A 15,322-nucleotide genomic window follows, 5' to 3' on the forward strand; every position below is an offset into this window, starting at 1 on the left:
GAAGACAAACACCAGCACTTAAAACTCAGCTCTTTGAATAAGAGCATTATTGGGAATATGGAATGCAGACAAATTAAGACTTTTTGCACCTGACAATATGCAATTCAGACCTGTGTGCACACATTCCTTGACCCTTGACTCCTTTCACACTCACATTTCTAATTTCCTCCCATGATCCTCAGGTCCACAATGACGCCACCTCTCAGAGTGGGATTGAGCTGGGGACCAGCATCGTGTCTAGTTTGTAATGCGCGCTCAAACACACTCGTGAAGGAGTCATTCCTGGTGCGATACTGTGGTGACCAGGGCCTCAGTCACTTCAGGAAGGACCAACTAAGTGACTGCAGTCTGCCCACACATGATAGTCTGCTGGGTCACTGTGTCAGCTTTCCTCTCGGCTTTACATCCAACTTTAATTTGTCCACCACAGGAAATTATAGGGCACAAAGGAGCGCCACTCGTTCTGGGTTCACAAAGTAGGCATTTATTGGGTAATCAGCTAAAACAAGCCTGCTGTGTTATTACTGAAAAATGAGCAAATACTCACAACCATCATTTCTATGTAATAAAATGTATGGAGGCTCAGGACACAGCATATGGAAATGTTAGGGATTTTCCACACATATTCCTTTATTCAATGCTTCAGGTTTTAAAGATCTATTTGAAGGCTCATTATCACCCATGTTTAATTTACTGTTTTATGGATGAGCTAAAAATAATACTGTATAGTTTTTCCCTTTTCTATATAAAACATCTTCAGAACAGTCGCTTTCTCAGGTCAACTCTATTTGGTTCCATTATATATGTAAATGTACTGGTGAGATGGTTTAGCACTAGCCACCACACCTGATGGCCTGCGTTCAACACCAGGAGCCCACACAGCAGAACTGAGTTCTAAAAGTTGCCCTCTTCCCTCCACAAGAATGCCATGGTACATCAAGTCCCCTTTGTTCAAAATTAACATTAAAGACTTTACAAATATCTCTATGGTTCTGCTCCGGCATGGGGTGGTGGGGGTGGGGGTGGGGGTGGTGCTGTCTCCCCCCAGCCCACAAAGTCAGGAGGGGCACAAGATGAGGTGCAAGGCTGGAATGGCAGGAATCGCTGTAGAGATCACACACCCTGGGAACCACTGCAGGGAGCTAGTTCAACTTTAATTCAGAGCACAAAGGCTGTAGACCCCTTGGGGAGTGGGTGGGAGTCTCCAAGGATAGGTGGACAGAATTGGTTGAAACTAGGCACTTCAAGGATGCTTGATTTACATTAAATAGCATACTCTTAGCCTATGAACAGAAATATAGTACCTAATTATCATACAGGCGCAGGGAGGAGAGAGCCAGCAAAAGGCCACATATCAAATGTAGTTAGGGGCATCAGCATCTAGAGACACTCCCTAGGTGAAGTCAGGCAGAGAGCAAGAGGCCCTGCAGAGATGGCGTCCTGCTTCCTGCACCACAAAGTGGAGTTCAGAATGGCTACCCAGACTGGGACAGATTGTCAAACAGCAGGATCCTTCCAGCATATCCCAGGACATTATTGGTTGTCAAGCCAATCTCCACTTTCCCCTAATAACCAATATGTCTCACAAGGATAGTGGCTGCTACTTTTCATTTTTAAGTTTTCTCAACTCAAATGCATTTTCCACTCTGATGGTTCAAGTGTACTCTGTTTAACAGAAGTAAGATCTTTGGATTGGTGACGTAGTTGAGAAGTAATACAATCAGTGTTATCTTACTTTTATTCTAACATTGTTAATTTTTAAGATTGTGATACAGTGTATATAACAAAATTTATCACCTCAACCATTTTAAAATATATTGTTTAGTTGCATCAAATATAGACAAAAATTATTACTCATCCAAAAATCTCTTCATCTTGCAAAAGGAAAATTTCACATCTCTCTCCTCTCCCAGCTCCTGGTAGCCACTTTCTTTCTATCCTTAGGACCTAAACCACATACTACATGTCTTTTTGTGGCTGACTTTGTTTTTTCTCTTTCTCACCAAAGTCCACAAATTAATCCATGTTGCACCAAAACAACAAGTTCCATTTTCAGGCTGTGTAGTACTATATTCCAAAGGGAAAAACAACCACAGCTTCAAGACATGCCCGCTTACGAGACTGTTTATTTGTATGTCGTTCAAAACATTACATGACTGTATCCTAAATATCAAATATTGTTCTAGTATGTTCAAGAATACAGTCTGGGCTATTTTTAAAAATGTGACTTCTCTGGCTTCCATTATTACAACAGAAGAAAAACATTAATTCCAAGAATAGTGTTTAGTTCTCTATGATTAGAAACAAAACCAAGTAGAAAAATAAAATGATTGCATTAACAAAAATACTCAAAACACTTTTTAAAGGACTTGTCTTTCACTACCACACACACACACACACATAAACACACACACACACTCACATTCCCTCCCTCTCTCTATTCAGTAAGATTAAAGTGTGTCTTCAGTTGTAACTGGAACTCAGCTTTTTGTTTAGGTGAACTATCTACAGATATGGATTTGAAGCTGTAATTTGTGCTTTTCTCTAGAGAGGTTTTTCAAGTAAGAGCAACAGTAAACATACTGAAGTTACTGCTTTGAGACCCTAAGTCTACAGGACTGTGGCTATGCAGACGGCCTTTTACAGCAGATTAAATTAATGTCCACTCTTTACCCCAGTCAGGAAAACTCTCATTTCCAGTGTCCAGTAAGCCAGTTCTCATTTCCCAATGTCCCAGGTAACACTTGTCACATGATCAAGAACGGTCTTTGACTTCTAGGTTTGTATTCTGTCTGTCAACGACTCCTATCACTGGAGCCTCACTCACCACTCTATCCTGATATAAAGTCTTAAAAAAATGAACTCTTTACAAAACTGTGACTTGGGAACCCTATCTCAGGGCTAAAGTACACCAAAAAGTATTCCTAACACAATTAAAGAAAGAAAAACACTGAAACTGGAAAGGTGGCTCCAATTATGTTTTGATGGAATTTGGTCCAGATCCCACCCACCCCCAACAAAAGAGAACACTCTATGGGGTCCTGTAAGAAGGATGGTTTTAACCACCACATCATGTCAGAAAGGAGCAGATGTGCAGTGTGTTTTGAGTGACAACAGGGACAGGTGGAAGTGTGCCGTGCTGTCTCGAATGCAGCCCTACTGGAGCACTGCTGGGTCATCAGTGGAGACTAATTTCTCAACCACTCTCCTTTCTCACACAAGGCTCCTTTTATCTCCAGCTTCTCACAGGTACTTCTAGCTGTTTCTCTTTAAGAACCCAAGTCTTCTATGTTTTATTATTTGTCTTTATTATGATCATGTCTGTAGTGCTGGGACCTGTGTAGCTGTCAGAGGACACCTTATTAAATGTGCTCTCTCTTACCACCATGTGGGTCCTTGGGACTGAGCCTAACTCACCAGGCTTAGGATAAGAGCCTTTACCTGCTGAGCCATCTTTCCAGCCCTAGGCACCTTCATCTTCAGAGCATCAGAGCAAATCTAATAGTTCCTGCCTGTTTAAGTGGGTTTGATGAGTATTCAGGAGTATTCCTTAGGAGCCTCCCACAGTGCTGGTGTCCCCACAGGAAGGTGGTGACAGAGAACAGCACTCAGGGACCACCGGGCAGGACCTGTCCTTCACAGGCAGTGTGGAAAGGTTTGTGGCCAAAGGCTCCAGGATATTTACCAACCTCCTTAATCCAAGTTCACAAGTTCTGATCAAAATTAAAAGAGCCAAAACAACTAAATTTTCATCCCTCCCCATAGTTCAGCCAAATGTTAGAAAATTACATTTAAAATATACATCTCCAGAAACAAGAGTTGTGAGAAACAGGCTCATGAAGCAAATGTCCGTCATGTATCCCTACAGAGTGCTGCCTCTGGTGTGGGGTTGCTTTTACCTGCAGTCACACCTCACAGTGCCCCAGTGCACTCTCACCTAGCCCAGCAGCTGGGCTTCAGTTCTTAAAAGCTCCGCATTTACTGGCTTTAGCAATGAACTCCTTTAGCAGGGGGCCATCCATTTGCCAGAACGCCGCAGTCTGGGTAACTTCTGTCAAATGATTGATGCAAAACTTAAAGCAGAATTCTTCTAAATCCTGGACACACACAACAAAAACAAGAACAGGAAGAGGCCTTTGTTTATTAACTGTGAACTATTTCTCTACAAATCCCTCCCAACTCTCACCCTTCCCAGAAGAGATATTTGAGACCAGATTACCTCAAATCAGGTAGGCAAGATGGCCACATGTTACGAGAAAACCAGCTCGCAGAGTAAACGCAAGGCTTCCCTAACTTAAGTGTGACACACACTCCTCCAGGGCCCATAGCTGCCTCATACTGCAAGGATCTTGAGACAATGTGCAAAGCCCAATGTCACTTTAGTCCATACATGTTTTGTTGCATTTAAGAAGCCAGAAAAGAATGATGATGTAGATTAAAGAATAGAAGGCGGCTGGAAACAGATGAAAATCTGTGGCTTATCTGAAATAATATTTAAAAAAAAATCCTCCAAACATGACTTTCAAGGTTTCTTAATAAAAATGACTTCCTTTTTAAAGCCCCAAATAATATACTGCATCTTGAAGCATGCTTTTAATAATCTCCTGGTCAACCCTAGACAGATCAGAGCTCTCAACTACCAGCATTAAGCGGTGAAACATCATACAGAAATGGTGCCTGTTACCACATCCATTTACCCTGACAGCCCTAGTAACATCTTTTAAGTCAGAAGCACAAACATAAACATATAACTTAAATTGGTATGTAGAGAGTACTCCAATGTAGTAAAGCAAACAACAGTATAAAAAAGCTTTTCCTTTTTTTCCTTTGTGGTAAATTGGCCAGCTGGCAAGTTATAAGGAACTCTACAACCTTTAAGCTGAAGGGTCTTGACTCCCTGTTTCTAGCTGAGGTGTGAATTCTACAGCGCAGAGAAGACTCAATGCAAGCAGAGCACGGAACCAGAGTTCCCTTTTCTGTACTGAAGCAGACTCCTATGAATACTTCTGTGTCCTTAATGTAGGATTCTCTGTCCCAGAATGAAAAACATCCTAGTTTAAGAAAACTCACACAAATAAATAACCACTAAAAGAGAAACTAAGTTGCCTCAGCCAGCTAATGAAAAGTTTTATTTTCCATACAATTAATTAAAGTATATTTTCAATATTAGCACAATCCTGATCCAGGGTTGTTGTTTTTTTTTTTGAAGGGGGGAGCTTTTTAAAAATTGCATAGTTTAAAAGTAACTGTAAAGACAAGAGTCCTGGAATCCTTATGGAAGAACAAGGAGACAGAAAGACCTGGAGGGGACAGGAACTGCACAGGAGAACAACAGAGCAAAATACCTAGTCCCAAGGCATCCCGCAGGGACTGATATTCCAAGCAAGGACCGTGCATGGACAGGACCTAGACCCCCTGTTCAAAGGAAGCCCACTGGCTGTTCAGTTTCCAAGAGGGTTCCCTAGTACGGGCTACAGGGATTATCTCTGACATGAACTCAGTGGTTGGCTCTTTGATCACACCCCCCTAGGGGGGAGGCGGGGTACAGCCTTGCAGAGCCAAAGAAGATGATGATGCAGCCAGCCTTGATGAGACCTGATAGGCTAGGGTCAGATGGAAGGGGAGGAGGTCCTCCCCTATCAGGGACTAGGGAAAAGGCATAGGGGAAGAAGAGGGAGGGTTGATGGGATTGAGAAGAGACAAGAGAGGGGGCTGCAGCGGGGATACAAAGCGAATAAATAGTAATAAATAAGTATAAGTTAAAAAAAAAAAGGACAAGGTCTCAGTATGTAACCCAGGCTGACTCTAATAAAACTCAAAATTCTGCCTCATCCTCCTCAATTTAGGGGAATTATAGTATACCACACCTAACTAGATCCATGCTTTTTTGTTTGTTGTTTGTTTTTTGAGATAGTGTTTCTCTATGTAACTCCGGCTGCCAGGAACCTAGCTCTGTAGACCAGGCTGGCCTCAAATTCACAGAAAGCTGCTTGTTTCTCCCTTTCAAGGAGTGCTGGGATTAAAGGTACATGCCACCACTGCTCAGCTGCTCTTTTATTTCTATTTTAATTACTCTGTTTGGGGTCTGCAAGTGAGTCAGAGAACAATGTCTAGGAGTTGCTTCCCTCTTTCTACCACGTGAGTCCCAAGGATGGAATGCAGGTTGTCAGGCTTGGCTCCTCAGCCCATTGAGCCATCTCATCAACCCTGGATGCATGAATTAGTTTGTTTGTGATGTCATAAGGCCAACCTCACCTTCTAAGACCTTCTAAGAATGTACAGGGCATGTTCATTTGCAAGAAATAACAAGAAAACACAATCTGTGCACAGAGAGAGGCCAGCCATCACAGAGCTGCTAACCTTCAAATATAAAAAATTCCAAACAGGACCATTTTACCAGTAGGTTAAAAAAAAAGTTCACAATAACATCAAAGTAGATGAAGGATGATTTCATCAGCAGATGAAAAAAGTTCAAACATAATAGAGCTAAGGAATCTTAAGCTTCAAAAAACAGGGAGGAGGAGAAGGTATAAAAGTGAGAAGTCTTCATAGGAGAAACTAAAATTTACAAATCTGTGGAGAAATTTACAAAGTTGATCTGGGGCAAATCTAGTGTCAGATTTATTGTAATTAGCAGGGAGGAAAAAATTTTAAAGGTTATTTTTAAAATCGTATTTGTATTTGTGTATAAGCATGGAGTTCACAGGACAACTTGTGGGAGTGGGTGTTCCCTTCACATGTACGGGTTCCAACTGGGCAGGATCCCCGTCAGGCCTGATGGCAGGCAGCTCTACCCCTCACTGAGCTACCTCACAGGTTCTTGTTCCAAATCTACGTTGAAATTATTCTAATCATTATGCAATTTGAAAACAACATTGTTTTCCCTTTCTACCAATTTCCTTTTTCTCTGGCCTTGAACTGCCTTTGCTACCCAGCCTAAAAATTTTCTTAAAATACTGGGCTCTACCATTCTGGGTCAATATGCTAAAACAGCATTCCCTAGTCTTCTAATCCAGCCCACAACTCCACAGTGCTGGGAGTGAGACACTACTCCCTTCTTCAGAAGATCACTCAGCCAGGGAGCCGAGCTTTTCAGTGTTAACTCTCACTAGTGAGACACATTCCAGATGGCAAAGATCACCAACCAAGCTTGGTCAAATCCAAAAACTTGATAGTTCACCTTAGTGTACCAAGTACAAAATATTCCAGACCATTATGATCTCCACTGTTGTTTTTCAGAATATATTTAAATGTGTTATGTAGGAAAAAACAAGGGTGCTTTCTCTTGCTACCCTAAGAATCTTGAGGCTCACTGGCCAAGGAAAACTTAATTTAGCCCTCTCCAATACAACAATAACAATAAAAATGCTGACCATTTAGCTCTGGTATTAAGCTTTCCAACGTTCACATGCAAAACAGGCTCCTGAAATTCCTGAGTCCCCTCAAGAGTTCCCCCTGCTATGCTGAGGCAGAGCTCTAGTTCCTCCCTGCTCTGTGCTGGAGAAGAGTGAAGAGCTCTGTAAAATGTACCAAGTCTGATGGTATGCATTCTCAAGACATTCCCCATAGCCTTGCTTTGGAAGGTATAGCTGCTAAGCTGTGCTTCTTCAGTTCATTAACTTCAGAGGGCAGGAGCATGGATGGGTCAGTCACTGCTCCAGAGCAGGCAATTAACTGAGCAGCAGCCCACCTTTACCTTTCTGCCAACAGCCATGACCCAACAGTATCTGCTACCCCGAAGCTGAGATACAAGTCACTCTAGCCACCTTTCCATTTGTTGTCAGACTCCCAAGTCAGCTACACTAGACCGTGTGAATATTTATTACCAGAAAAGAACCTCAAACAGAAACAGGATACAGTTTGAAAATAAAAGACATAATGGTGAGCTCAATCCCTAGTGTGACAGGAAGTCTGTCCTCTGTCACCCCAAGAGCCACAATATGCACCTTTTGTACATTCCGGTTATCAGAGGCTCATCCTGGTCAAAGCCGGGCAAAGCCAGCCATTTTGAACCTTTCATTTTTCACAATTCTGTAAAACCAACCAGGTCGGCTCTGAGTTCACTAGCTATGTCTACTGCAGCATCTCTGCCATGTTCAGCATTTGCGCTGGGCGCTGCAGCACACGGAGAGTCGGGCAGCTTCTGCTCATGAGGAGTCTACAACCTGGGGCTCGGCCTGACTTGAGGAAAGTTCAGTGGCATACATACTCGCGAACGCCACTCAAGGAATCCAAAAATCTGAGAGTCCCAGATTTGGAACCCAACTAAATATAAAACAATCACAGTGGGGACAGAGATGGCTCAGTGGGTAGGGACACTTGCTGTATAAGCCTAACAACTGTCTGTAATCCTTGGAGTCTCTTTAAAGGTGGAAGAAGAGAAATGACTCCCTAGAGTTGTCCTCTTGTCTCCAGACATGTACACACGCACATGCAAGCATGCATGAACACACACAGGCATGAATGCACACACACTAAATTAAAAAAAGCGGTAGTACACAGTAAATTCTTCACAGAGGAATGATTGAGCTACATGACCGTGATAGAATCCCGGACCCACAGATGGAAAGCCCACGGCACCCTGGGCTTCTGACAGGGTGGACTCAGCAAAGTGGGTCTGAAGATAGACACACTGATCCCCGAAGACTGGAAGTAAAGCATGCTGCCTGTCAGCCCAGCGCCCGGCACTTTATACTCCCACTATGCAGTCTTCAGCCAATTAGTTAAAAGCAGAAGCAGAAAAACACTGATCCTGAACTTTGAACAGAGATGTAAAGAAGCAGGGCAGATTTCATCAGAGGCTTGTCACTGAGTCACTAAAGGAGGTGAAGGTAGCCATGCTCCTTGTGTCACAGGAGAGAGGAAGTGGGCTGACAGTGAGGGAGCTGGGACACTTCTGTGTTACCTCTGCGTCATATCTGACTGCAGCAGAGAACAAGGAAAAAGCATTCTCCACAGTAATTCCTCGCTTGATGATGTGCTGACAAAGCCTCTTCAGTCTGTTTTCACAGTACGACGTCGCCAAGTCCAGAAGGCCTAAAAGGTAGGAAAGGTCTGAGCAGCTCAAAGTCTGTACACTAACTGATAACAGCTTCGTTATTCTGAATCTGAGTAAATCTCACACCTAAAAACTATACCTGTCCAATATTTACTTTATATAATTTTTTCCATAGTAAAAAGGTAAAAAAATTCTCTTCCTTATTTTGTTTCTAAAAGGCTAAATGCATTAGAAACTTACGCTTTTGTACTAAAACTAAATTTATAAACTATGCCCATAATTTTAAACAAAGTAACATCTTAGAGGTGTTTACTTGAAGTGATATTTTTAAGTATATATAAGTCAATATACCTGTGAATTACTATTAGTTACTGCTCTAAGAACAAGAGAGAGGCACGGCATACAGCGTGGCCGGTGCGAATGCACTACCTATGGCATCCTGAGGTGGCAGATCCACGGTGTCTGTGTAGAGGTACTGGAGAAAGGCACGGTACACTGGGTAAGAAAACTGGTCTATCTCGATCACCTCCTTCATGTCCTCATTCCAATAGGACTGAAACATGGACCGAAAGTGCTCACACCTACAACAAAAACCAAAACAACTTAATGCAAGGGCTGAGATAAAATAAACAGATATTAGAGGGGCCCTTTACTTCCTGTGCTGCCACAAACAGTGATCACTACACAACAGCACCAAAAGTATTTGCTATGCATGGACTTTTATGTGCACTGCAGATAAAAATCAGGTTTATCTTGACACCACCATTGAACAGTATCAATTAGCTAGATAGCCCAGAAGTATCCAGTAGGCCAGTAACTCTGCCTCCAGCAGTCCTCCATTCTAAGCAAGTGTTTGGAACATTTGTTTTTGGTTTTACATACACAGAAATGCATTTTAAACAACACAGTGGGGGCTGGGATGTAGCCTAGTGGCAGAGTGAGATAAGGTACAGAAATACATAATATCCATTCAGAGTTCTAAAAATCATGGTTTCAGGGTAATTACTCTTGAGATGTAACACAATATTTCTAAGCAAGGCTTAATGAATGGGTTAGAATAGCTATACAAGAAAGATACACACACACACTGAGTTGACAAGAGTCATAGGCAAAACATGTCTAATTGTTTTTCATCTGCTTCTGTGGTTCATACAGTTATTGTTCCAAGTAATTAATGACATATGGCTTTGCAGTTGTCTTAAAATTTATTATTCTGCTGCTTCTACCCACAAAATGCTGGGATGCTCCAATTTCTGCAGTGCAAAGGATCTAGGGCTTCTTGCAAGGTGGGTGAACGCTCTACCAATTGAGCTGTACCTCCATCCACAAACAAGATTTTTAACCGAATACCCATGAAGACATAAACAGTCAGTTCAATGGTTTGAGTTCTGTGTGTTTTCTCTGAGGTGGCAATCTAAGTAAATAATCATTTAACCATTACTAATTAATGTTCAGTCCCCGCACATTTACTTAGGAATGCCTGCCACTTGTTCTAGTTAAACAACTTTGCTTTAGTTGGCGACTCTTCTTTAGTTTGCATTCCTAATTACAAGAGTTTTCTGTTTGGAGAAAAAATAATCGTTAATAGAAGAGGAATACTGACATTTATTGATATTTAAATGTAAAAAGTATCTACAAAAGCTGTTTATAATTTATTAATTGATTTATTTTTACTGTTGTGGAATCAAACTCAGGCATCATGCTAGATAAGTGCTGTACTACCAAGCTATCTCCCTAGCCCAGTACCTAGGGTACTTGCCTAGTATGAAAAAAAAAAAACAACATAAATACTTATACTCTCCCACTCCCTAAAATTTGCATGAACACAAGTCAAAATACTCTTATATAACAAGCGGATTTGATAACTGTCTGCCAAAAATTGATGTCATACTTCTGTGTACTGCCATAGGTATTTCTTCTTAGTGACTATTTTGTATTGTAGCAAGCAAGCAGAAACAGAAAAAAATGTTGCTCTAAACTTATGCAAAAATACCTGATTTTCAAAACAGCTTTATGGACATGAATATATTTCCCATCAATTCGAAACTTCAGATCAGCAGTTTCTGGACTATCAAATTCTTTCTTCAGTGACTGTGCAACTGTTAAAAAGTCTTCATGCTCTGAAGGCAACAGACACACTGTTAACACAAAGCTCAGGCATAAATGACTTCAGAAAGATAATTATGGTATATAATTCCACTCTATTTCTGGTCAAGAAAGCTTATGTCTCAGCTGACAAATCAACTTCACAGCATTAACGTAATTCATCTATAAACTAACAACAAAACAAAATGAATATCAGGAAAAGTCAGATAACAGTCTTCATGTGTAATTAAACATGAAAATATGCACGGGAAATAAACCTCACAGGTAGTCTGCAGTTGTATGAGGAGATACGACAGACCTCTCATGATCTGAGCAGTTTCTCTTCTGGCTCAAACTGCTTACCAACTTCCCTTGACCAAAACAATGAGAATATTTTGGCTCTGATTTGGGTAGTTAGTTTCAGGGTTGGATGTTCAAACCAAGGTAAAAAAAACCCAGAACATCTTACCATGCAAAGCAGTTCTTAAGCAGAGAAACTTTTTAGCTATCTGTAATCTAAACATTGCGTTTAGACCTGAAAGTTAATGGTAAAGCGATCTAGAAACAGCCAGCTTTCCCTGTAAGGGCTGCATGAGCTGCTGTGATGAGTGTACTAAGGAGCATGGTGTTACTGTGAAGGAAGTCAGAGATCCAGTACAAATCCATCCGATACTTTGTATGTATGGAGGAACAAAAATAACAAATGACATTTAAAAAGGTCTACCCAAAGGCTGGGTACTGAGCCAAAGCAGATACCTCTCCACTGCCCTGGGCTGAGAAGAAAGACTGCATAGCTGGCTTTGAAAAAGTAGGGACTTACATTGAGGACCAGTCTCCATTCATCCCTTAGACTAGAGCACGCAGAAAAAAGAAAGGGAATGACTAAGGTGGACATTGTCCAGGATATGAATGGTGGCTAAGCACTCACACAAAACAAAGGTTTTTATGGGTGCCTCAGTATGTCAACATAGAACAGAAACAAACTTTTCCCTTTGTCTATGATGACTAGTACAATCCTTCTGACCTTTAGTGGCTGGAAGCAAAGAAGCCATTCATGAGATAAGGTCAGTGGCTAGTTTTGCCTCCTCCAAGCAGTATTAAATACTGTTCTGAAAAAGACATTTAAGATACAAGAACCTGGGGAGGCCTTTCATAATTAGGCCAGCTGGAGGAGTAATGGAAATCTCAGGCTATGCTGCACTGACCTATTTGGCTCTGTGTGCTTAACATAAACGTGATTACAATAAAATGGTTCCACTAACTGAAACAAATGTTTTGTTTTTTTGTCATTGTATTTATTGCAAATATACATCAAATTATACTGTAAAAAAGCTCATTTTTCCTTAAGTTCAGTAGCATCTTAATTCTTCCTAAACATCCTCTTTTCTTCACAAAAAAAGGGATGAAGGTGGAGTGGGGCTGGTCAGTGAGGTGGGGCTGTCTTTTGAAGTAATAAAAACACTTGGAGCTTAATATGGTGCAAAGTGGGTGCAAAGCATTATGACAGAACTAAATGCCACTAGACTACATTGGTTAATTTGTTATTAAATATGAACTCAACTAAAATAGAAGTACTTAGGGAGGAAAAAAATAATCCCCTGGAAGTGTTTCATGACTTATGAATAAATCTGATTATTATTCAGGAAAAGTATTAATACTATCATACAAAAAACACTCTAGAACTCAAACAGCTCACAAAAGCCAGATATGTAGGAATGGGATCTGGTTACCCTGGGTGGAGGCAGGCATAAGTGACTTACCCACAGACAGGAGGCGCCATGAGACAGCAGGGGTGCCAAAGCAGGCGAACACGTCATCAGTGCAGGAAAAGTGGGTGAGGTGGGGGAGGATCACCGACTGGCCCCGGCACTGGCCCCACATGTACACGTGCCCGCCCTGGGTCTTCGCAGCAGATGTGTGAGTGGAGTGACAGGCTGCAATCTCTACGACCCTGAACAATTTAAAGAAAAACTCATTTACCTCCTTGTTCATTAGTGCCCAGCACACCCCACAAAATAACTGAGAAGTTCACGCTTGAACAGCTCACATATCAGCCAAAGGTCAGTGATATAAGCAACAAATCCTGCCTAAAGAACCATTTCAGGAAAAAACATATGTCAGCCCCCGACACATACCTCCCCTCTCTGTCTCTCTCTGAGGGCCTCACTTCTCACCTAAGTTCATCTTGAAGAAGGAATATATAAATAATAATACCGTTGAGGCAAACTTGGGAAGAGACCAGAAATTAACATCAGTGAGGATGGTGGACAATGACATAATGTCTTCACTGTTCTGGGATTATAAACAGCAAATGAACAAAAAATACTGGGGCTGAAGAGATGACTCAGAGCTTAAGAACACTTTTTGTTTGGGTTACAACAACAACATGTTGGTTCACAACCATCTGCAATTCCAGTTCTTGAAGATCCAGGACACTCTTCGAATTCCACAGATAACAGACACACACATACATACATACGTATGCATACACATACATACAGCAAAAACTCTCATACATATACATTAAAATTTTAAAAATAATCTTTCAAAAACTTATTTGGTGTGTGAGGGTGAGGATGGAGTGCACATGTGTGTCGAGGGCAGAAGACAACCTCAGGTATCAGTTCCAGATGCTGTGAAGCTTTTCATTGAGAGAGGGTCTCTACCTGGCACACAGGGCAGGCTGAGCCCCAGGCGCCTACCTGTCTCCACCTTCTCAGTGCTGGGGTTACACGTACACAGCACAACTGGCTTTTTAAGATCAAGCTCAGGTACTTACAAGCACTCTCTCTCTCTTTTCCACCACACCCCTCATATCTTCAACACAGCATTTCCTTACAGAGACATCCCCTTACTCATCTCTACCTAGGGTTTAGCACCTTCATTAGGATTTCCAAACCAAAACACCAAGCCAGGCTTTCTTCATTTCTCAAAGTGCTCCTATGGCAGGGTCCCAAACAAACTCACTGTGTCAAAACCTCAGTTTGATTAACAGATACTAAGTATCTATCCCAGTAGCCTTTCAAAGATGCCTTACTTCCTACCCATCACAGGGGGGTGCCTCAGGAGACAGGGCAAGGTCACATATGTTCATTCTGACTCACAAACAATTTTGATCAAAACAAGAATGTTATAATCAAGAGTCACAAGCCAAATACCAAAGCCCTCACGGCCCCAAGGCCACACACACAGTCTCTAAAACATGGTGTGGCCTATTTACCTTTCTTTTTCCACCATGATTTGTGCCGGACTTAGCAGGTTATTTTTACTTCCATTTCCCAGCTGCCCATATGTGTTAGCTCCCCAGGCATACAGCAAGCCCTCATCAGTTAATGCTAATGTATGTGCATAGCCGCAGACAATCTGAAAGTAAACACAAATGGTTACCACACTAGAAGACAGGCAGGACAGGGCACCAACTGCTTAGAGCACAGCCTGGCCCTGCAGAATGCCAGGTGAGCTGCACCTGTGCACTGGTGTTTGCTGGAATAGTCAGAATCATCAGGGAAGCCCACCCTTTGACCACTAGACTTCTTCATCAACTTCTTTACCTTGTGAAGAAGAGCATGGCCAATACCATGGGCTTCCCTTTCCTCACAGAAAAAAAAGGAAGGCTTAAACATTAAATGTGAAAGGGAAAGGCATGAAGAGTTGCCAGAACTGAATGACAAAAGAATTAACCTCTAGTACATCTGCCATCAGAGCAGGGAAGGTGGTTGGGGCTGGCAAGAAAATGCAAGGTGTACCTGGTTCACACACACACTCTGCAGAGCGGCCACTCTCACTGGGGTCAACTGGTTGCCATTGTTTCCCAAGCCCAGCTGTCCATTGCCATTGTAGCCCCAGCCATACACCTGAGTGGAGAGAAGAGAGGACAAGCTATAGAAACTGCCAATGGGAAGATAAGTTCTGTCCCACACAAATCAGATACCCCAAAATCTGTACTGTATATTATGTGATCCTACAAACAGAACTCAGAAGTTCTGAAGGTGAAGATGACTGAATTTACAATCTATTCCCATTTGTAACTTCACAAATGAGGAAGATGAGGGTCATTAATGACTAGAAGCACCAACCACATGTCCTACACAGTAAAAGGCACTGAGAAGGAGTCTTTAGCCAAGTTTCAACACAGGCAAAGGCTGTGTGCACACTTGGTGAGCAGGCAGTAAGAGCCACAAACAGAGACCATCAAGCACTGTGGGAACAGTGAGAAGAACATTTCTTTCTGAGAAGAAA

At 42.0% G+C, this 15,322-nt stretch overlaps 1 protein-coding gene across 5 annotated transcripts in view; it reads right to left on the reverse strand.

Moving 5' to 3' along the window:
* Positions 1-2,106: 2,106 nt before the first annotated feature.
* Positions 2,107-15,322, reverse strand: part of Rcbtb1 (RCC1 and BTB domain containing protein 1) — a 35,494-nt gene continuing 22,278 nt past the window's right edge. For all 5 annotated transcript variants that reach the window (XM_060391102.1, XM_021627120.2, XM_021627119.2 and 2 more), the window contains 7 exons: positions 14,830-14,937; positions 14,304-14,446; positions 12,844-13,034; positions 10,992-11,118; positions 9,428-9,579; positions 8,906-9,036; positions 2,107-4,097 (listed from right to left, as the gene is read on the reverse strand). In XM_060391102.1, coding sequence (XP_060247085.1) covers positions 3,957-4,097; positions 8,906-9,036; positions 9,428-9,579; positions 10,992-11,118; positions 12,844-13,034; positions 14,304-14,446; positions 14,830-14,937 — 993 coding nt within the window. In that variant the 3' untranslated portion in view covers positions 2,107-3,956. The remainder of the gene's footprint in view (positions 4,098-8,905; positions 9,037-9,427; positions 9,580-10,991; positions 11,119-12,843; positions 13,035-14,303; positions 14,447-14,829; positions 14,938-15,322) is intronic.

Source organism: Meriones unguiculatus, chromosome 9 (assembly GCF_030254825.1).
Source record: "Meriones unguiculatus strain TT.TT164.6M chromosome 9, Bangor_MerUng_6.1, whole genome shotgun sequence".
NCBI classification, from domain to species: Eukaryota; Metazoa; Chordata; class Mammalia; order Rodentia; family Muridae; genus Meriones; species Meriones unguiculatus.